The sequence below is a fragment of the Rissa tridactyla genome, chromosome 2, assembly GCF_028500815.1.
Source record: "Rissa tridactyla isolate bRisTri1 chromosome 2, bRisTri1.patW.cur.20221130, whole genome shotgun sequence".
NCBI classification, from domain to species: Eukaryota; Metazoa; Chordata; class Aves; order Charadriiformes; family Laridae; genus Rissa; species Rissa tridactyla.
In genome coordinates, this window is record NC_071467.1 from 97,388,612 (window position 1) to 97,413,139 (window position 24,528).

General features: G+C 41.4%; 1 protein-coding gene across 3 annotated transcripts in view; it reads right to left on the reverse strand.

Annotated features, from left to right (window-relative positions):
- Positions 1-24,528, reverse strand: part of JARID2 (jumonji and AT-rich interaction domain containing 2) — a 224,941-nt gene that overhangs the window by 21,113 nt on the left and 179,300 nt on the right. For all 3 annotated transcript variants that reach the window (XM_054191120.1, XM_054191122.1, XM_054191121.1), the window contains 4 exons: positions 19,128-19,357; positions 10,429-11,446; positions 5,715-6,214; positions 401-493 (listed from right to left, as the gene is read on the reverse strand). In XM_054191120.1, the coding sequence (XP_054047095.1) occupies positions 401-493; positions 5,715-6,214; positions 10,429-11,446; positions 19,128-19,357 (1,841 nt within the window). The remainder of the gene's footprint in view (positions 1-400; positions 494-5,714; positions 6,215-10,428; positions 11,447-19,127; positions 19,358-24,528) is intronic.

The following is a 24,528-nucleotide window of genomic DNA, read 5'->3' on the forward strand; positions in this document are numbered from 1 at the left end:
AACAAGGTATCGCTCGTTAAAATATAAACCCAAGAAATTTACAGGGCTTTCATGACCTCAATGTAATTCAACATAAAACACTACTTAAAAATAAGAATATAAATACTTAAAAGTAATAATGAATTGGGAAGACAGAATTTAAATCCTCTTGGCTCCCGTGCTTTAGCACATGACAGATTAAGACTTCCTTCTCTCCCTCTGTTCATCAACACCTTTATTAAAAATGTCAAAAAAATTTAAAAGGAAGAATCGGTACCTTGTATATCTAACCATTTATTTTTCTCCCACACTAGACAGCCTTAAACTGCTTATGGTAATACCCGAACGTCAACTATACTGAATCCCCATACTCAATCCCCTGAAAGAAAAGCTTTTACCACCCCTTGTGTGTTGGCCTCACCTCTACTTCAGCTACTGTAGGCTCCTTTGTGAAGCACATGTTCATGATGTTTCTTGCTGTTCGGTAGAAGGTTGTTAAAGAAACAGACCTACCCTGTGGAAAAAGAAAATAAAATTAAAAGTGAAAACAAAAAACCGTGCCTCCATTCCCCCTGGCCTCAGACTTTTTGTTACACGCTCAATCCCAGATCACCACAGGGGGAAAGAGGACGATGTCTCCAGAACACACGTGGGTCTAAAGCTCATTTCTTATCTGAGGGGAAAATACCTCAAAAGATACAGAAATTTAATCACATCAACTCACCAAACCAACCGTCTAAAAGGCCAACTGAACGTTCCCAGCAGGCCACTTACACTGCTTTGTCCAGCACGACGCTCTGTATTTGATAAATACAGAAGATGGACATGGCCCAGCTTTCTATGACAGGTTGCAAAGGACCCAGTAGGCAACCCCGCCTGCATTTTACAATCAAATCCAATACATTATCAAAGGACCACGTGGCTACACTCTTTGCATACAGAGAAACAGGTGAAAAAGACTTAGGAAATTTACAGAAACATTCAGCATCAAACTAGTATTGTACGTGATGGAAGGGGGTCACAAAAAGTAGAGTTTACCAAGATTACTGTAATCACCTGCTTACAAAAACTAGTTATGCTCAATTCAATAAAAGCAGTTGAACTGCAAGGAACCAGGACCTGTTATTACAAGGCTGAGAAAAGTAAAACCCAGTAAAATTGCCAAATGAGCACACTCTTTCTTGGCACTGCTGCAGGAGCTGTACCAGAATAGGATCTGACTTGGTTCTCTGCTTGAGCTATACCTAAGTTTCTGGATATCTGCGTTCACACACACCTATAATACCAGATGCTCTGGGAAGCATCTTCTGAAGGCAAAAGCATGAAAACCTGCCTACTCCTTTCAGCCCAGACGTACTGGTATGCCTTAAAGAGGGACACCCCTATTGCTTTCTCCGCTCCAGGGCAGAGGAAACATCCTGGGAAGCTGTGAGCCACAAGAGCTGGCAGGTGCCACATCAGCTGCTGCAGCCATATTGGTTTGTGGCCACTGCTGCAGGCAGAGACTAGCATTGCTCTGCAAACATGAAGTTGAAAATATCTTTGTCCCCTCGCCAGATCTACTGCTCCTTCCTCTAACTCCCATCGTGTCCACTGGTTGCCCATCCAAGGAACCACAGACTTAAAAACTCCACGTAAATGAATGTTGCTCAGACTATTGCCTTTCTAGTTTTCCAACTATGAAACAGATCTGCCAAAACACCTCAGTTGTTTCTTGTGTTAAATTTATTTAAGAACTATGCCCAAGAGTAAGCTACAAACAACTATACAAGCAGCTTTTCCCCCAGAGGCCAAGTCTATCACTTTGCCATGCTCCTACGGTTGTAACACTGTCACTTTTTAATTGAATGCAGCATAACTAGCTGTAACAAAAAAGTTTGTGAAATGCCCAGGGCTTGGGGCCCTCTGATTCCCATAAACTTCAGAGTTGGATGCTCTATGATACAATAAGCAATTTCCTTCATCTTTTAATGCCGTCGTGAATCACTTATTGAGGCAGCCTTTTACAACAAAACCTCTCGTAAAATGCAGGCCCGCACCAACAGTCATCACACCTGAGCATGGACTTCACCGCTCGCAAAGCAACACAAGCTCTGCAGCAGCTTCCTCGTCACAGTTACCTGCCTCTTCCTCTCTCATCTTACACAGAAAAACAAGAACACGGACTCATCTTCCAAGATCAACTGCGTCTTTCCATTTTTCAGTTATGCAGCAAGCAAGAAAAAAGTGGAAAAACTGAACAGTTTAGCCCTTTAAAATTGCATAAACTCGTTTCTTCCTCTATCAAGAATTTGGTATTTTTTCAGTCTCCTAAAAGTTGTAACACAAATTAAACAGGTGAGGGGCTTTTGTTGTCTAGTTCTGTTAGTTTGGTTTTGGTTGGTTGGTTGTTTTTTTTAATTTGAGGGATCTCATAAAATTTTCTAATGCCAACTCAGAAAATAATTTAAAATGCCGTAATGAAGCATTCTAACTGAACCCAAAATGAATTGCTGAACAGTAAAATACCCTTTTTTCAACACCCTCACAAATGTCTCAACAGTTCAACAACTGGCAGCTTCAAGCTACTAAGAAGAGTCTCTATTTCTGCAACAATACGACAGAGAAAGGTTTAAGGGAGAAAATTTCCTATTTCCTCTCCTAATTCTTCTCCACGGCCTCCATGGTGGCCATGAGAGCTGACCCAGAGCATCACCACCACCACCAAGCCTGCCGGGAAGGCACGGCAATGCTATGAATCTTAAAGACATTAAAGCAACCATGAAAAGGCGCAGAAAACAGATTTCGCAGTAGTCACAGGCGGGAAGGAGGGACTCCTGTTAAGCAGAATCCAAAAATGCCAAGTCCCCAGCTGAAGAGAGCTCAGCACGGGATTTCTGGGACAATTTCAACATGTGGGCTGGCAAAACTTGCATTGGTGACTTCTTCTACACGTCCCTCTAATGGGTCTGCTAATAAGCCTTCAGTTTATTGTGTGTGAAAACAAATGCTGTTTTCAGGCAGCTCCAGTACAAATTTAAAAAATATTTTCAGAGCTAAAACTGGGGAAAGAAAAGAGTGAAAATCTTGCAGCAGATCCTTCTTTGATGACAGCATTTTACTTCACATACTTACAAACAATGAAATGTTATTAGTCAGGTAGAAAAGCCACACATTTAGAGTAAAGAAAGCAAGCGCAGTGGCCTGCAACACACACTTAAAAGCACAGCAGGCCTTACAGCCTGGAAAGGAGCAACACTGAAAATCATTTGGGAGACCTGGAAGAAAGTCAGCCAAACACAAAGGTGATTTACTCTAACCTTGACACATGATATGGTGGTAACTGCTCCTGGAAGACTGGATCTCTCTTTCTAAAAACATGTTCCAGCTCAAGCATGTGCTGACTGCAGAAATTACTGTGCGAAATCCTAAATGTATGCCCTCTTCGTGGTCTGAAGCATAGAATTTATGGCCTAAACTGTACTACATCCATATGATTATGATGTTTCTCCTCCAGCCCTCAATCTATTGACCTGGGCATTTATTAAAAGGGTGTGGGGTTTTTTTTGGTTTTATGTCTGTTTTTTATTTTTAATTAGAATTAGCAATATGCTTTAGAAAGCAACCATTACAAACCCATCGTCTGTGGAAACTGTAACACGACGACACATTCTGTTACACAAATTTCAGATTTTCTGAGAAACACGTTAATAGGCAAAGAACACTGCCCCCTCCACAGACACGCACACAGAGAAGATACCATAATTCAAGAAAAACAGAGGATGCAGTATTACAAGGCTTGTTTCATAAAATGCCATGAAGTACCCTCTGCTTAAATCTATAAGCCACCTCACCTCAGTCTGATTAAAAAGCCTAGCAACGAACTATAGTCATTTTACAAGTTTTGTGGGTTACTCTGGTGCATCAAGATTGTTGCATAATTTCTTACTTCTATGCCTTGAGGCTTGCTCTAAGTGACATAACCTACTCTCATGCATCAGTCCTTCTACAGGGCTTTCCCCCAGGTGCTGTGAAAATGAAGCTATGTGCCCCTTTCTGCACTCAGCCTGACCAGGCATCCCGCAGGGCACTCCACAGCAGGCATCTCTCCAGAAACCCACTGCAGATTTGCTTCCCCCTTTTTGATCCCGGGTCCATCACCCGTGACAGCAGTCCCCGGTCTCTGCACCACAGATGAGCCTGGGGTGGGATGGGATTCAAAGGGGCAAGCCCCAGTGTCCGGGAAGCTGCTGGCACCACGGCAGACAACCCGAGGCCTTGCCTGAGCGGCTCCGTGTGCTGCAGCTGCTTTGGCGAGTGGGAAGAGCGCTGGCCCGCAGGCTCAGCTTCTGCGTTCAGAACAAAAATATTTCTATCAGGTATCGCTGGACTCATACAGGGTCTGATGCTGTCAGTACTGCCAGTGCTTTGGGGGCAGCAGCAGCAATTTGGGAGCTCTCAGCCTTTTGGGGTAAAAGTCTGGGGCTCAGCAGACTCAGGCTGGCTATACCAGCTGCGCTTTGCTTACTTGCCTATTTTCATTTTCTCAGTCTGATTGGGATACTTGTCAAAAATCCCAGTCTTGGCTTTTTGAGTTACTTTGTATCTTCTAAACTTTAATTTGGGATTTGCACTGGAGAAGAAGATGGAGGCATTTCCCCACTAAGTTTAAGATTGTTCAGACAGCGGTCAGGGTAAATTGTATCAAATTTTTCATTTAACATCATTAAGCACAGGATATTAAGCACAGAAATGCCACTTTCCTATTCACAAATGCTGCTGTCATTAGATAAGCTCCTCTCCAACAGCAGCACGGCAAAGAGATTGCTTTTCAAAGGTGGGATTGAGGCCGGAGTCCCCGAATAAAAGAATTTTTGGGCTGACAAATCATAACAGGCTGCAAAAGAAACCTAGAGCAAGCTTTTAAAGCTCGTCATGAGCTCATGCAGTCCCTAAATAGCTTAACAATAAGCCACTTTAGGCAATCTGGCTTCATTTACTGGTGATGGAAGTGAGATTGGAAGGGGAAGAACAGCGTATTCCTTTACTGGGCACAGACACTCAATGATATATTTCTCTCGAAGCACGGTTACACAATTCAGCGCAACTCAAAACTGCAACTGTGAGTTGCAGTGCCAAGTCCTGCTCCAGAGTAGGAGACTGCCAAATAAAATACAGTGAAAGAGTCAGCATTCCTTTGTAAATGGATGTACTTAATATGTGAAGGACTAAGCATCCATGTGACTGTTCGTGCTGAGCAAAATCTGGCACCGTGGATGAAAATATTGTTTGCGTTTCAATTTGCCCTTTCCAAATGTAGTAGTATTTCTAGTGATGTTAGTTTTGATGGGGAGCACTACTTTGCTCAACAGGAAACTTGCAAGAAGCAGGAATGAGAAAGCAGAACATCACTTTAAATGTCACTAGAAAATGAAAACAAAAGCTGTGTCTGCAAGGATAATTGGACAGAGCAATTCAGGGAACCTCTCACAAAGAGACGAAGGCGGGCAGAGCCCAGTGCATCTCGTTAGGACAATAACACCTTCCTGCTTTTCCAGACATCCCACAAGAACCAGGCAGATGAGGATAAAGCCACCAGACCGACCAGCTGCGATAGCTGCTGGCTGCACTGCTACCTTGGGGGTGGCACTGCAGCCCATCGGCTCCCCCACACGGCTGGGTTTGCACCCGGATGCCACCCAGACAACAGCATAATCAGATCTGCAAAACAAAATCAGCAGAGCCTGCCTCGTTACCTTGTATATACACTTGTGTAAGTCGCTAAGAACTCCCTCCTCCTCCTCCTCATCCTCTTTCGTGGTCTCCTTTTCCTGAGCGAAGAGCCGCCGCCTGCCTGTCTTCAGTGGGACGTCGACTTCTTTTAACTTGTTGCGGAAGCCATTTTTGTGAACCACGCCGTTGATGAGTCCATTTTTGGGCTCAAACCGGGGCAAGGAATGGAACTTGTAGGCATTCTCCGAATGTCCCTCCAAAGGTCCTTTCCTCTTCTCCAAGATTTCCTTTTCCAGCAAGACCTCCTTCTCCAGTTTCTTGTGCTCCTCGGGGGAGAGGGAGTCGTAGGAGAGCAAGTACTGGCAGTAGGCTTCTTGCAGCTTGGCCAGCCTGTCCTGTGCAGTTTTGGGGATGCGCAGCATGTCTGCCAGCTTGTTCCATTTCTTGAGGTCAGTCACTTGCTGCATCCCCCCCATCTCGTTGATCAACTGGACAAAACAGGCCAGGTCAAGCTCACAGCCTCCTGGGGTCCGCATGTGCCGGGCAGCAGAGGAGGGGAAAGGGAAACACAGGAGCAGGTTAGGAAAGCTGCGGCAGCTCGTGTCAAACACACTACCAGGCTGGGCACATGTGGGACGTAACACCCATACAGCTCTGGTCATCTGGGCACCAGAGCAGGATTGTCTCTATCTCGTATGCTTCCTGCTAAGGACAGGCATGCACCACTACTTTGCTAGATTAAGTCATTCAGCAGATCGTATTTTGCCATTTGTAATAATAGCCTTCCCTATGGTTAAATTTGCTCACCTCCTCGAATTTCATTCCCTTTTCTTCTCAGAGCACCCCCAGCTATCTCCTGACATGCGTCTTCCCCTGGTCATTATCCAGTGGTCAGGGAGATGAGAGTTGCCCAGCTCTTTCAAGGCCCACACACTCCCACCATCCCCTGCCCGCCACCAGTCCCACGTCTGGTTTATACCAGGAAGAAGCAAAACAAGTGCCAAGATGGGTACTGGCAATCACAAAGACAAGTACCTGTCCTTTCTGGAGGTGAAACATTGATTATCTAATGTCTGCACAACACTTTGAATACAGCTACTATTTAAAAGGAGCACAGTAACATCATTAATTTCATTACAAGTAGAAAAATCCTTTAAAAAAAACAGGGGAGTTGGGGGGTTGTTTGAGGTTGGTGCCTGCAACTGCATAAAAACATGCTGGACACATTATTCTTCCAGTTTGAGGCCATCCATATTTTATACTGCGTTATGTTTTTGTACATTTTAAGATGACTAGCCAAAAAATAAAAATGGAGGATTATACGAGCTGCAGCTTATAAGGCAGCCAAATGGATGAGGAACAATGAAAGAAACATCATAAATACACTCAAAGCACAGAAATAAATCATCCGGAGAAAGAGTGAAGAAATGGGCCAAAGACCACCTACAATTCAACAGGGCATTGCTGAAGGAAAAAAGAGAATTAATACAAAACTTGTGTCAACATCGCTGCCGCCACATCGTCTCTCCTTCCCCTTTTTCTTTGAGAAAAGTAAAAAAATCATTATGCCATAGCGGTTTCAGAGCACTTACAAATGCTATTATACAAAAGAGAAGTGCAAGAAGTAGCGTTATGGTAAATGTTTACTGTCAGATGCACAGCTACAGCATCTTAAGGGCCAGTCATATCATGGTGCTTGCTAGAACAAGCAGTAATCCTTTCTCCAAACCACCCTGTGCTGCATCTCATACGCTTCATAGCTTATCCTTAATTTTCCTTCCTCCCTCCGCTTTCCCCTCTTCCACCACTTGCAGCAATCCAGTGTGGAGGGAGGCTCAGCAGCATAAACCTGCGTGCAACATTTTGGGATGACAACGGTTACGACCGAGGCAGAGTGGCGCCAGAGGCTGCTCACTGATGCTGCCTGCACAGCGCTGGGCCAAGGCATGATAAGAGGGGAAAGATTCTTGGCTGTGGCCAAAAACAAGAGTAAGGCTTTGAGGAGTATATGACAAGGACGGAGGCAGGGCCATGGGGCAGCAGATTTATCCAATTTAGTAATTTGAGGGGTTGTCAAAATGGCTAAGTCTTGAAGCTGAGAAAAGGCCAACACCACGGGAATAAAAAAAACCAAACAAAAACAAAATTTCAAAGGTTTTAGTTCTTTCCTCTTTAGTCTTGCCTATAAAAATAACTTTCAAGCTGGCCTCTATTACAGGCTCTTGCTTTTTTGGTCCAGTGTTTTATACGCACAGTTCACAAAATAAGCTGAAGGCATAATTTAAGATGGCTTTCCATCCCAATAGACTCAGCGACCTACATAAAGTTGAGTAACATACTACTAACTTCGAAAAAAGCGTGGTCCAGGTTTAACATTATAACTGTTCTCCAGTGGGACAAATAGCGCACACCTAGCTTAAGGTCCTAGTTTCAACACTGTTTATGAGCTATTTAAGAAATGTGATTTTCTCCTGCATCATGGAATGATCCCTCATAATCACTCTGCAATATCAGAGCTTGAGTAGCTGAGTAGCACATCATTCAACCAGAGCCTCGCATATCTGGCAGATCCTCCATAGGGCCAGCTACAGCTAAGGTTTACAAAATGGTCTCAATTATAATTCCATTTCACACAGTCGTAACTTTTGGGAAGCATTTATATCTCAGGCTGATGACTTCCAGGATTGACCTAAACATGTTGCTACACTTTTCCTCGAAAGGCTAAAGGAAAAAAAAAAAAAAAAAAAAAAAAAAAGAGTTTTAACTCCATTAAGCAAAATGGCTTAAATAGGAGATGTAGCACATGTTAAGCAGAAATAGCGTGGTTTTTTTTTCATTGTCTTAATTTCACTAAATGAGGAATATTTTTAAAATGCCTAGTGAGCAAGCTTGTTTAAAAAACGAAAATATTAAATCTTCAGGTATGATTTAATACCAAATGCTGGGACTACACAAATCACTGGCAAAAATCCCACTTACTTCAATGGAAATGTGATTTGGCCCTGAAAGGAGGGGTATGTATGCATGTCTACTCAAATAAGTGTGCATTTATCACCAGAGGTTATTTTACATCTTTCCTGCTGGAACCAACAGATTTCTCATCTTCATACACTGATGATCTCCAGCTTCTTTTCTCCATTTTGTTTTTAATTTTAAAAACAAGATAGGTAAGAAATTAACTGCAGCAAGGATATGTAGGATGCAAATTTTATAAGAGCCCACTGTTTGCTCCACTGATATGGCACCCAGCAGAATAGAAACCTTGCCTATTAATTAGGCTCTTAGGTGCTTAAATAATACAAATAATTAACAGTAATGCCATCCTAATGCCGAGTTAAGGTATTTCATTAAAAAGTTAACATTGTTCCGCGAGCGTTAATCGAGCTGTCTTGCACATTTTCTTCTCTCTCTTGCCAATGTAAATTTAATTCATTATTCCTCTCTATTAGCATACAACCATTGCATACATTAGGCATACAAAATGTTCACTTATTGCTGCTTGAGTGATTTTAATTTTCAGATTTCCTTGAACGTTTTTGCATGGCTACTGCAACACAGTGCTAGCCCTCATTCCTTCTCCTTAAATTCTGTCATTTTTCTGTTGTGCCCATTTTCTGTTGTTCGCCATAAACCCTGCAATCTCTTTGTGTGCTTTTATGCATTTTCACTCACTTACCATACGTGATATAAAATAAAGTTAGGAAATGACGGGGGGGTGGGGGCATGCGTCAGTGTTGTGAACAACTTAAAGAGAAAAGTGTTTCCTTTAATCCAACTAGCGCTAGCACTGATAGCTGCCTCTGATCGGATAATGCCTCAAAGGCAAAACTCTAGCCTCAAGTTGCAACACGTAGGTCCTGGGAGCCTTGACTCAAAACACTTCAAAAATAAAGGGGAGGGCTAACAAAAATTAAAAACGCAAGTTTGTTACTATGCATGGCTGCAAATGCAGTAGAGATGAAGGTGGCTCATTCAATAGTTCATTTGTATGCTGCTGTTGTCATGTTTTTTACAAACTATTGTCACATGTCATATTTGACAGCAGACCATAAACCAAGAATTCTGTTAAATAAGTGATTCTCACTCAGGCATTAGCCCTGGCAGACACCTGCTGGGAGAAATAATGAAACCTCCATTTTGCAATCAACCACATTTTACTGCCTATTCTTGACACTTAATGGTTGTTAAATGTCAGCAGGTCACTGCAAATTTGTGATTTTAAGTGTCTGAGTACCCAAACAGAAGTCAGTTCCGAGATATTTTCTTTCCCCCTTGGTTAAATGCTTTTAAAGGAAGAGGAAAAAATAAATGATATTTGTACTCAAGTTTGGCAGCATTGCAACCTGTTTGGAAAATATCTTTGGAAAGGTCCAAAAAATATTCTGAGGCAACACTTAAACTGCGGCTATCAATATCTGCAGTTGTACCACCTCAAAAATAAACAGCAGGGAAACGAGAAGATTCTGAAATCTGGAGAACAAGACCCCACACAGCATTTTTTTTCCCCTGGGTGAAATAAAGAGTTGGCAGGAGGGAGGTGGCGATATAAAGTCCCCCGGGAAAGCTCTCCGACAATCTACCTGCATCGTGCCTGACCGATGGATAGAGAGAGAGATCCAGTGCTCTGCAGTGTTAATTGAACAGGGGTTCGGTTAAGCATAAAGGCAAACTGAGCATAAAGTTGCATACGGACGCTAACAAGCAGCGGCAAAAGGCCAAGGAAACCACAGCCCTTACCTATGAGTGGGAGTTCGTCCATGGTAATGCCCTGAGATTTGAGGTGCTTCTTGATACAGGCCAGCCGCTGCACGTTGGGTCCCCAGCGCCTGCCTAGCTTGTGTATGTGCTGAATCTGTGTCACAAACCGCATTTCATCATTTAGCTTGCACTCAGGTCTCCAGTCTGGAGGAGGAATCACCCTGCACATCCCATACTTCTCTACCTGAGCTCGGACTGACTCAATGTATATCAGTGGGTCATGGAATTCCTTGGTGGAGGGCTTAAGGATGGGAATCTCCCCCAGCATCCCCCACCCAGACTTACTACTGCCCTTTTCGTGCTTTCCCATTGAGTCTTGTGGCTTGTGCAAGGACTCCGCTTGAGAGGTAGAACGATTTTCACAGGAGGCATTTTCAGTTTTGCCATGTGCTTGTTTCCCTGGCGTACTCTTTCCAGCAGTGGCTCTTTTCGGCCTATTTCTTTCCAAACTCTTCTCTGGCACTTCCTTTTTAAGGTGTCCATTCAGCAAAGGCTTTTCTACGGCTGCCTTTTTGCTGACAGCTTCTGCCAAGTTGACGGCCCCTTTCATTCTCTTGGTGGGCGACTGTATTTTGTCTATGTGATTCATCTCTTCCAGCCTCCTCTTCGAATTGCGCAGACCCTCCCTTAACTGTCTCCCCACCTCCTTAGTGCATGTCTTTTGGTTCAACTTGCCATTGACTTTTACACCATTAACAGCGGTATTGTTAGACTTGGATGCTCCAAGGGATAGCACCTGTTTGCGGGTTTTTGCATTGCTACTTTCTATTTTCCCTGAGATTGTGTGGTTGACAGGTGAACTGGGTTTGTGGTGATTTAGTTTGGTTTCCTTGACCAGTTCTTTCTTGGCTTTGGTGTATGTGACAGTTCCCTTTGTCACTGTTGCAGTGTACTTCACAGTTTTGGACGGTGAAGGTCTGACTTCTCTCATCTTTTTGGCACTGGCTGCATTTGCACTCGGAGATGACATTCGAGTGATCCCGTTGACTTTAGAAATCTGCAATGCCAGGAGTGTTGCAGGGGGAGCAGAAGGAAGGAAACAGAAAACAGAAAAGTAAATTAGTAATGTTACCAGTCAGCCACAGCATCCCAGTCGCTGGACAACCATATTCTGCAGTCCTGACTCCTGGCCCCTTCGTACAATCTTCGTATAAAGGTTTTCACCCAGGCAAGACGAGGGACTGGGCATTTATAATAAACAAATAAAATAGAAATATTATTTTAAAAAATGAACCAAAAAGCCCCCAGAAAGACCATATTGCTTTCAGAGGGTATGAAGCCTCTAGCATTAAGAAGGGTGAGGTCCCTTGCTTGCACTGCACCCTTTCCTTGTCTACCAGAAAGCCTGTTATGGTATCACAAAACACAGCTAGTCTGATTTACAAACTAATACTTTCATTATCTCCTTTTCTGGCCCTCTGACACTATCTCTCTCCCACCCATCTTCCCTTATGTGCACACACAGTTTACTACTTAGCAGACAAACTAGCCAGCGTATACTACCTACTCTAACTGGAATGGGCACATTTTGCAAAAAAACACACACAGAGATTCAAACCAACATCCTGTCTGTACATACATACATATAAAAAAGAGATATTGAACACATTATGCACCCAACAGATCAGGACAGCCATGAAGGATCTACTCTGTCATACATACTAAATCTTGGGAGGCGTCTTGTTGCTGAAGTCATTAATTTGAAATAAAAATGTATACAGTAGTTCAATGCATTTTTTTAAAGTTTGATATCTGGGCAGTTTTGCTGACACACATTTTATTACATCATATTCATCACTAATGTGTCATTGCAACCTAGAATTGCTGGACTCCACTGCCTTCTGTTAGACACTTAAAACCAGCTATGAAACTAAAATTTATACTTTAACTATAAGACAGGTTAAGCACCAAAAGCAACCCGAAGGGAACTGGGATGGCTCAACACTGCCAAAGCTAAGCTCCAGTACTAAGAAAATTCAGTGCAAGTTTATACCTCAAACAAATTTTAGAATTTAAACAAGATCAAACATTGGTTTCTCACCTCCTTAAACTACTGTGAGTGCAGAAAAACACATCCAAAAAACAGGAACACTGATAAAAGTGCTCAAAGCGAAAGCATACAGTACAATCACCCCTCATCAGTGCTCGGGTGAATAACACCAGTCCTTCAAAGTTATAATACTTCCCCGTGGGTTTTCAAAATACTTGCCAAATTAGTAAGCATGGCAGCTTCACTCAAATAAATGCAAGAATCGTAGTCACTTTAAAGCAGGGATAAAATGTTACAAAATAGGGATCAAATAGAGACTGAAAAGATCACGTTATAGTATTGCATTAAGTGACTTGCAGAAGAGGAACTGGAACCTGGGGATTCCGCATACACACAGACACGTGTGTGTACACATGCGTCTACTGTGTGCGTTTTCTCCTCTGTGCTCCAGAAGCTGGAGCAGGAGCAGTGCCCTTTAAACCCCACCCATATTCTTTTCCTTCCTGTGCTTCCAAGGCAGAAACATTTAAGGAAAATCCAGTTAACTGATAACACAAATTTTTACCTTGAGCTTTCCAAAGACGTACGAGGTATCATCTAGAAAGCAAACACTTGCTACCGGAGTTGCATTTACCCATTTCCCTTGAAATTTAGGTAGTACTCTACATTTGAAATGGAGGCCTGCGTTTGACTTTCGAAGAGCTGTTTCATGCCACAGAACAGACTGCTGAGACATTGCCTCCTGCCTGCCGCAGTCAGACCAAGCGTTGAACATCTCTGGCTTTGTAAATAGCCAGGAACATCAATTACAGATTTCACCTAGGCTAATAGAGACGAACTGACTGAGAACTGGAAGGGGAAGGTAATCTGGGTGACAGTGATCATGAAATGAGTTTTCAATTCTAAGATGTGACAATAGTAAAAAAAAGACAACAGACTTTAAAAAAAAATAAAAATAAAAAAACCCAACCAACACCTGCAAAAAAAAAAAAAAAAAGGCAAACCAAAGCAATTCTCACTCAGAGGAGAGGCACAAAGCACAGGCCATGATGCCTGATCACAAAGTTCTCTAATGACTGGAAAATTAGAAGAGAATCACATTAAAAAGTTGAAACACAAGTATATGACTAAGGGCAGCTATATAGGAACAGCAAAAGCATGCATGGGTAGAAGGGGTAAAATCAGAAAGGCCAAGGAGCTAAAAAAACTTCAGTTAGCAAGGGGCATAAAATGAAGCAGAAAAAAATTTATGACTGCCTTAAAAATACAAAGATGATGAAGAACAGCAGAGATCAACCACCACACGAACATGGAAAACAAATGCAACAGTTTGGCTAAAGTGTTTGTGCTTCATTTGCATTAACCTTCACCAAAAGTACCACTGACTGAATACTTACCAACACATAACATAAGCAATTTCAGCAAAAGAGCTAGGAAGGCAACCCCAGCAAGCTAAAGTGTACCTAGATGACTTAGGGCATGGCTCTTGGAGAGAAGCAGAAGGCAGGCAGAGTCTACCTAACTTCAAACCCTAAAATCATTCTGGAACAAATCGTCAAACAGTTAATTTGTAAACACACAAACGATAAATAAAATAATGTTAAAATCAAAAAACTAATTAAACACGCAACACACACACACCCCCCAAAAAAAAACCAACCCACCCATAGTTTTGCCGAAATAGCACATCAAGCTAAGTTAATCACTTTCTGACAGACACCTGGCTGATTAGGCAAAGAAGCACCTCCACTTTAGTAGGGCTCCAGTCACTGTCCCATGTGAAGTTCTATCAAACAAGCTCCTGAGACACATCCTAGGTATAATTACTCCAAAGTGGCTTCACAAAGGATTAAGGAAAGTCATCCTCAAGAAGTTATCATTGTCTAGTTCATTGCCATCCTGAGAGGGCATTTCAGGTGACTTTCTGAAGGGACTTGTCTTGGCCTTGGTTCTACCAAGTACTACTACATCAGTAACTTGGATTATCGTAAAATTCGCCAGTGACACACGCCTGGAAGGGGCTCTGGAGACAAGGTAAAAATCAAAGGTAACATTGAAGAACTTACTTCAGAACATTTCTACAATAAGAGGGAGTGCTATTTTTAGGAAGGACAAATCAAATACGTGCAGGGGAGGAATAACATTTGGGGACCACTTTGAGCTGCAAAACACAACAGTGGACAAAAGCACACAGATCTCTTTCTGAGACCTTCTACTAAGAACGCCAAAAACAACGGATGGTAGCACAAGTTTTCCTATGCAGGGCTGGATGCAGCATCGGGCCCATGCTGTGAGAAAAATTTAGACAGTAGAGCAAGTCTAAAAGAGCACAAAGTGCTTGGATATTTGGAAAATACGATCTTTACCAAAAAGCCAAGGGAGCTGGGCGTATTTAGTCTGAAAGAGGTGACTATGGGACAACTCTGTAACAGTCTTCTGATGCATAAGGAGCTCCTCTAAAAAAAGACAATAAATGCTCTCTCCACATTCACTGTGAAAAGTGAGGGGAAAAAACCTTTAATTGTCTGCAAAGATGATCTAAGGCACATCTAGGAAAACTTTCTAATGAGTAGAAAAGGAAAATGCTGGAAGAAGCTGTCAATGGGATGTTGTGGAGTCTCCTCTATGGGAGGTTTTCCAGAAGGTTTCAAGGAGGCCATAGCTATACTAATGTGCTGTCAGGTACAGTCAAGAAAACCCCTCAGAGTCAACAGTCAGCCTGTATGAAGGTACCTTGTCACTCCAGTCTTCCTATGAATTTTTTTTTTAAGAAGTTGTGACAAGAGATCTGAAGGGCTATCTGGGGCACTCCTTCAGCAAGAAGTGGCAACATAGGGCCTGAGAACAAAACACAGTCATGGAGAAAGTGCTCATGGAGAAAGGCAGGATCCTCACTGCTCCTCCTCTTCAAAGGAAAACATGCTATCAGCACCATCAGCTTTAGGCCAGAATTAAAACTGCCAAGATACAAACCTCTGGAAAACTGAATTAATTAAGAAAGCAGCAACTTATCACAAATGGTTAGAGTTGTTAGAATACCTCCACACAATGAAAGCTTAGATCTCTCAGGGCTAAATCTTGAAGCCAACAGGTACATAAGCTTCTGCTATCTAACATCCAATCCTAGATTACCAAGCACGCTATTTTGAGTTTTTATTCAAACTTAGTGACATTATTCCAATGATGAACAGAACCAGAAGTAGAGAACACTTGGCTTTGAGAATATTATGAGGAATTCACTTCTTTCTGGCTGCTAACTAAGGAGACCCCACAAGAAAGAAACACTGCTGAAAACTTCCTCAGGATCATCATCTTTCTAGAGCAGACAAAACACGACAGTTTTCAAATACCTCTCCCTCTTCCCTCCCCAAATGCCCACAGCAATCTTGAATGATTTCAGAGCGGATAGCATAATGTTTAAGATACAGCAATACTATATAGACCAGAACAGACCACGCTTCAAATGGCAATAGGCTGCAACAAACGTCTTCCAGCTGGAAACAAGTGGAACAAACAACGTGGTCATGACCCACCAAAGCAACAGGGGGATTCAGGATTTCACATTGACAAATGTGAAATTCTGGCTGGTCACTCATCACCTACACGTTCCTGGTCTGTACTTGTCTCTGAGGACCCATCAGATGATTGGAACCAAAAGAAACAAGAAATTGCAGTAGGCATTTTCTTACCTTTCTACTGTTGATATGTCTCCCCCCAAACCAAACATACACACACAGAGCCAGCCTAAAAAATTGGCCACACTGCCAGGTGCGCAGGTTCACCAAATGGGGGTCTATGCCACAGCTCCATCCCGAGGCAGTGCTTACACTGAGCACATAAGAAAGAAGTCAATTTAATTCAAATAGTAACAAAGTGATTGACATTAGCCTTACATGACTCAAAGTCTTGAGATAAAGGTGAAACTAGGGACATGAGTCATCTTATCTTTGCTTTTCAGCTATCTTCTCAGTTTTGCTGACATATGTTTGTCTTCAGACACTCTTTTGTCCACTTTACTGAACACTTGCCTTGCAGTAAAAGACGATTCAATAGATTTTAAATTTTGGTATCTTTTAAAAGGCAAATGGGACCAGCACATAGCCTTGCAGCAATGTGTTTGTTGGATTTGAACTGGTCTAAATACACACCTCTGCACAGCACCTAGGATCCATCCTCCAGACACAGACACACATACACACACACAAAATAAAGCCAACAAACAACTTGTTAGGTAACAACCACAGAAACAGCAGCAACATTAGCAACACCAACAACAGTATTGGTCCCAAACAAATTCAAGTTATGCCACTGGTCTCGAATTCATTCATAAAAATACTTCTGTGTTGATACGAGTTTTGCAGAGCTAAGTTACCATATCAGGCCAAGAGAGGGCCCCATTGAACTACATTTCCTTTGCCCACAACCCCTTTGAAGTAGGGGATTGGGGAAGATAGCAAGGGAGGAAGAAAGAGAGAGAGGGAACACGTGACAAGTGCAAGCGCACACCAGAAAAGAAAAGAAAGAATGAGAGGAAAAAAGAAAATCTGGGGTAATTTCTAGTGTTCTGCCTTTATTTTCTATAAGACTGAAAAAACCAAAAACACACACATAAATAAACCATGTAAATGCACGTGAACAAGGAGCAAAAACATACTGGAAGGCAGAAGAACGTGTGGCTGGCACCCTGGGAAAACAACTCTCCTTTCGGAAAATACTGAAAATGCCAAAAAAGACTCAGGACAAGGGCAGGAAATTTAGCAATGTCACTTAACTGCTAAGTCTATGGTTTTGCACAAAGCTAAGTTTTTCTGTCAGGCAAAATGGGTAATTCACCTTTAATTAGTTACAGCCACATTTTCATTAAAATTGGTAAGAAAGTACTTATGTTACTGGGATTTGCGGAAGAAAATTTAAATGCCTAATCTTTTTCTTTTTTAAAAAATAATAAAAAATCATCATCTCAACTTACAGCCCCCTTGTTTTCTGAAGCTTGAGGACCACACTCTGCGAGGTGTCTATGTGACACAACTGTTGGTTGTACTGTATTGCTTTAGAATTTCTCTCCATTTTGCATAGCAAGATTGGAAACGTAACACTCTACAAAGAAAAACCCACTTGGATTGTGGACAAAATTCTCCTACACCTGTCTTTTCCCTTCTCAGAGCTTCCTTCACAAGTGACGGCAGTTGATTTTCACAAGAATTTTAACCAGTCATACTTTGATGATACAACTATAAAGCATTTCACGTAAGTGTTCCAGTGAGTTAAAATAATTGAGTATGAAGTGCATCTTTACACTTTGGAAAACTTGTTCAAAATTAAGAACTCATGGCAGAGCATGTCACAGCAAGGAGCACAGGATGCTGGTAGTCACAAAAAACAAAGCCAAAAGGATGCAAAAGGAGGCAGGCATTCAAGCTAAAGACTAGATAAGCAAAAATTGCCATGGGGGAATAAAGAATGGAAGTCTTAGAGGTACAGAGAAATATACTGTAGATAACCTTCAGGATCTCACGTTTGATTTAGAAAGTAATACAAATCCAGGGGAGGCATTTCCGGAGATGCTAAACACCACAGGGCATGGAAGATTTCCTCAGCAATAGGAACACTGTTTTTCTTTTTGCCATTTTTAATTTCCAAGCCTATGACTGAGGTGTGCCATTTAAGGCCCTACAAGATGGCAATTCCAGCTCCAGTGAAGTCCAGCCTACTTAGAAGAAAAACCTTTAGACGCCAGCAAATAAAGAGTGTCTCTAATTGGGCTGTTGAGAATTAACCACTGCAAAATAAAATAAAAAAAGGTAAGGCCTAAGTGCAGCAAGATTTCTTTCTGTACTGCATTGCCCTGGCGCAGGTACCTTTCTAACCCAGGCCCAGACTGAATAAGGACACTGACAAGGTATTTTGAAAGTCTTCTATAAAAAACTTATTTGACACTTGCTGTTTTAGGATACCTTTGATCCAATCATCAAAAACAGATGGAGACACATCCTGCCCAACCGCCAGTCACGAGCACCGAAAGATTGGTCCGCTAAACTTCCACACCCAAATACAAGTCAGGCTGAGAAAAACCTTGCTGAATTTTTTTGCTAGATTTCAACCAGGTAACATAAAAGTCTGAATTTCTCCCCATCTGGTACATCTACTGCAAAGGAGGCAATATCCTAGAGCACCTTCTTTATGTATCAGGGAAAACATTTTTCCCTAGATTCCGAGGTTTGTGTTGTCCGTATGCAATTCAAGACACTCGAGTGTAATGTCAGCTTCTCTACAACGCCAGCGAGCCTCTAAGATAACCCGAGCAGACCAGCTGTACTCAAAAGGAGTTCATTTTTCCACGTGCTGCCAGCCTTGGCACTGTCAGCAGGAGAGGCCAACAAGAGTGCCAGTCAGAAAGGTTTAATAAATAGTGATGTGAACTTTACTCTTTCATACGTATACACTGGATAATATCAAGACAGGGTTGTAAAGCATGCTTTATGATACTGATTTCCCACGTACGTATCACTTTTCTTTTTTCCTTCTTTCTCTCTTTCTCTCTCTTTCACTGAAAATTAACTCCCTGCTGTCTACAGAGCACGCTTTTAAGGATTGCCATGTTTGCTCTATGCCAGGCAGTGGAAAAGGGAGCTAGCACCTTAAAAGTCTGCATTTCCCCATGTGTCCACAGTAGAGTACAATTCATTACCTGTTTCCTTAAGTCCTGAGCCGATTTATGAAGAGTGTGGTGGTTGTTAGCGGTGAGCCCTTTCGTAGAGGAGCCAGTGTTTGTAGTAGGATGGTGATTAGCAGCAGCCTGGTCTTTTCGGCTCTCAGCCTTATGTTCGCCATTCCTCTCCTTCCCTGGTGTGGCCTCTTTGCTTTTGTGTTTCTGAGCAGGTTCTTTCTCCTTCGATGATTTGCTGGACCCATTGAAAACTGAGAAGAGAGAAAATCAGACCATTAAGGAAAAAAAAGAAGAGGAGAAAAAAAAAAAATACAGGACCAATCTCTTCTTTCAAAACAACCTAACTTCCTCTACTGTCAGTGTTAGGATATTTAGTGTTGTCTTATATCTAAAGTAAAATCAATACAGAAATAGAAGCACTATTTTGCATATTTTTTTTATATGAACAGATTTACTAAAATATTTCCTTTGCTTGTTAACACACATTTATCTTCAATATCCAAATTAAAACATACAAGGTATCTTACTGTTTTGATTGACCTAAATTTAGACTTATCAGCTTGATTTTTATTTATGACAGATTTAATTAGCTTTTTGCTGTTGCAGAGATGGAATTCTAAACATAACCTAAAGAGAAAAAAAAAGGAAAAAAATTTTTACATTAACGTAAAAGAAAGGAAACATTCCATGAAAAAGCACATTTTGTTTTCATCAATAGCCAAACTGCTGAACCAAACTGACAGCAGTTTGCCTATAGCAGACAAGCTGCAAAGAGAAAAAGGTACTTCTGCAAAGAAAGGAAAATACTAAAACCATTTTGGAACATGTCACATAAAGTAATGCTGGGACCTATGCTGAGTGCCCTAGCCTTCTGCTAAAGTGAAGGAATAAGAAAGCACAGAACAGAAACCATATTTTTGGTACAATAAATATTATGCAAACGTATGCAAGTGCATCTCAGCAAGTTTTGTTCCTGTCCCTCAGCTGAATTTATTTAAGAATAGGCACTGCTCTTTTGTTGTCAGGGCACATGAAAAGCTGAGGCTAAAAAAAAAAAAAACAAAAAACAAAAAAAAAACATGTCACATTTCTCTGTTTGTTTGTTAATAAAAAATGCGGTGAATTTATGTCAGTGCTGCCCCCTCTTCAGTGAAGCACTTGATAAAGGTCTGTGAGGCTTGTGATCCAACACCCGCAATGGCAAGCACTCTCCTGCCTTCTCATCTACTCTTGGTTTTTACCCCTGACTTTTTTTGCCATGGTTTAGGAAAGAACGTAAATAAGAAAATTCATAAATACTTAATAGCACAAGTATCTAAAAATCACATTTGTTACACACAACATGCACCATCTGTTAGGGAATATTAACTAAATGAATTAAGTTATTGTTGTCTTGTAACATGAAAGCCTTATTTTATCACTGAACATGATATACCTGCATTACATACCTTTTTATCTAAATTGTGAAGCTTAGCTGTCTCTACAGATGTCCTGTTGTATTACAGTAGTAGCAGCAGTAAGAGTAATAACCAACAATCCTTCTGGACAGAAGAGGGGCATCTAAGCTGCTTTTGAGTAGACACCTACCTCCAAACCTTCCCAACCAGCTATCTACCTTCCTACCACACCTCCAAAAGCTGAAACTTCATCCAGATACCGACAAATTGGTTATTCGGGCCACTTATCATATTCAGCCGGTCATAAGTGTTGAAGCAGATTATGTAGAAAAATAAAAAATTGCAATTGCTCTTCCTTCCCTATTCCATAAATTGAGTAAGAATGAGAGAAAAGCCACTGGCAGTGAAATCACTGCGAATTCCCCCATGGCTCCGTCACTCCTGAGCTCAGGAGCAACTGGCGCTGCCCCAGCCAGCCGAGGATTTCTCAGTGATTTCAGTGAAAGTCGTGTAACCTCCGTGTCTCATTTCCAGTGATGGAACTGATAATAATTGCCAACCCCTCTCGGGGAGTTCATGACAATACATTTGTCCTCCTTTGTAAGGAGTTCTCACATCAGATGGAAGGCGCTACGGATGCACGAAGCACAACTATTTATTTTTAATAAGACATAGCACAAACAACTGATGGCAGCTTTGTTAATATGTATTTCATCACTGCAAGTGATATTTTCCTTTGGAGGGAACAAATGGTATATACCGATCTGCTCATACGGAAACGTTAAGTCAGAGAGATTAGTTTTCTTATTCAGTTGCCACTTTATAAACCGAAAATTACTAAAACAGAAAACACAGCCAAAAAGCCAAATTGTGCACTTTTATGGTTCACAAAAAAAACCCCAACCCAGCGAACATGAGAAAAGGTATATTTTATATGCAACAGCTCATTAATTTTAAGTGTCGTGGGAACCCTGCCAGTTTTACCCTCTGAGTAATTATCTTTTGTCTTAATTTGTAAGATTCTTGAAAGGGGAAGAGAGAAATGGGAGAGAAAAAAATGTTCAGTCTCACAGGAAAAGCTTAAAAAGCTTAAAGCCTGAAAACACAATAAAAAGGGAGAGACATACATGCAAAACAGTCCTAGTCAAGCTGTCTCTAGTCAAACAGTAGATGGTATCAGTTTCTATAAAAAGCAGTGTTTATTTCTTCCAACACCTAGAATATTGTTATATCCAGCTAGATAGGTATAAAAACCTTTCTGCAATAATAAGTTCTGCAAAATCCAAAAATATATTATGTGAACAAGTATCAAAACATTAACTTGACTAATTACAAAACACTATCACAAGCCAAGCATTTAAAGGGGGCAGGTGGGTGGGTGTGTGTCCCCTGGACTATGATTTTGCTTCCATCTGCGTAAAAATTTAGAAGTATTTAGGCTTAGAGAGTACAATACAAGATTAAACTCTGGCACAAATAGCCAGTAAGACAGTTCAGTGAAAAGATGAAATCACCACGAAAGACCAAAAAGCCCCTCAAGAAATCTCGTAGAAGAATAACTGGTAATAAGGCTGAAACAACTACTTCTCAAAGGAAAGAAAACAATACATCCCCCAAAAACTCCAAAACTCTCTATTAAATATTACTGAGACCAAATCTGATTTAGCAATAAAACAATTACCAAGTCTTTTGTGTCCTCTTATGCAACAAATCACGTTCTCCTATTGCCAGCTCCTCAATATTTATGTGACATTCAGAAAAGGTGCACCTTATGCTTTACTAAGCCCAAATGTAGACATGTCCCAGCTACAGTCTCCCATCCGAGAAAGAACTCCAACATGCACAATATCCAATATTCTGCTCCCTGTTATTTTTTTCCTCGCGAAAGAGTATATTCAATAAAGGTTTCATCCTTGAAGCAATAATTTCATTAAAAACCAGAAAGTCAGGAAAAAACCCAACCCACGAGTGGTGAAACTCACATTATTAAACCAGAAATCTTTCATAATCTTGAATTATAATTATTTTATGCTACCTTAATCAGCTCTATATTTCCAGAACGGCTTTTAGTTAAAGGTAAGAGCACTACCAACAAATAGTTAAAAGTGCAAGTAAATTATTAGTGTTCAGACACTTCACATATCCTTTTATCCATATCTATCTGAATGCTCGTCCTCAAAATGCCACGTCCTCCAAAGCAATTATTATTATTATTAAGCTGAAACAATAAGAGTCCCAGAGCGAAATACTTGTGGGTCTTTTGGTTAGCAGTGATGATCAAATGCAAAGAAACCGAACCACTACATTCAAAACTCACAAGCACTGGGCGTTTTTAAACCACTGATATAATTTATGGCAGCACAGAAAAACCTTATGGCAGGCATGATCCCTGCGGATGCATCACAGTGCTCTCTGCATTGGGGGAACTGGACCCCCGGCACCAATATTCACCCAGGATCCCATACAGGGACTTCGAGGTATCTCATTTGAAACTGTGATAAAGAATCCCTAGGCAAACCAATGCAAACTGTGCATGTACTAGGTGCAGCTATAATAATGGCTGAAAAAAAATGTTTCATCAAGTAAAGCCATAGATGTGCTCAATTACTACAGAGCAACTAAACATTTACTACAGGAATTGACACTGAAGTGAGCTATAAATATTTATTGTGTTTTCAACAATTTTCTGAAGTATTCCTAGAAATGAATTTGCATGCAAGTACTTTATAGCATACATCCAGCCAGCCATTCAGAAGCCAATTTATAATACGTACAATAATCAGGCTTTCACTGTGTAAGCAGCAGAATTACTGGACCAGGTTCAGCCAACAGCTGACTCCACAGGCTAAGCTTTCTCTCCCAAGCCCTCCTGGAGTTAATTCCTGCACCAGGTATGCTTTATACTTGAGATAACGGGGGGACTCCATTGCAGAGAGCGCAGAGTACTGATGTATGAACTCTTTTGCTTTTATAACAGTGTCTGGAAGATAAATACATGGACCATACATGTACGCATATGCCGCATGTTGCAGAGCTCGTGCCGCATAAAGCGAGTAATTGCACATTCATAAAACTATCCAAAACAAAGAGGGAAGATAAGAGTGAAAGGGAGAAGTTTTGTTTTTAGAAGGAGAAAAGGGAGCCTTGCCAATGTCGTGAACCCGAGCCAGATATTCCAATGCAAACCTCATGTTGTTACATAGATCATGTTTGGGAAGAGATGTAATATTAATCAACTGTCTGGCATTAAGTATCCGTTACTGTACAAAAACATTCTTGCTCTGGCTTCAATTCAGTTTTAAGTCACTGTGAAAACATTTATGTGGCTCTCAAACTGCCTTAAAGGACCCAGGCAATAATTCTTTTCCCCTCCCAGAGGAACTAAAACAATGATCTACTTCCATAAAACAGAGTATTTTAACACTGCCAATTGTTTTCCTGAAGTGTTGGGTATGTTCAGACTTCTATAAACCATTTCCAGAGATAGAAGCTGTCTTCTGAAGCCCCCCAACACGATCTACCAACTTGGGGTCAGTGGCAAACGCATATTTCTGGAGAAAAGGACACCACAACACGGTATGAAAACATGTGGTACTACTGTTTCCGCACTTCTCCAGCCCTCACCCAACGCTATGCAATTTCTCAGTGGACAACTCTGCAACAAGATTTCAACAGCTAGAGAAGTCAAACAGGAGAACCGTGGCAGATAACACTGAATTTCTTTTTGACGCTATCAGTAGCACAGCTCAAAACCCTACATGTACAGGAATATACTGCACCACTGGTACTGGTATGAGACACCGTGCCACCGTTTGCAAAAATTCAATACCAAGTGTCTCATCTTAGCACAAATTCATTACTCTCACCTAACCATTACGACACAAACAACATCGAAAGGGTCACTCGCTAAGCAGCAAGTCCATACAAGAAGTGTCTATCTGTTATCACGAGTCTCTCACTGGGATAACAATCCAATTTTTTTGAGCAACTTCCAGCTCCCCTATTCTTCTCCACAGGTCATACAT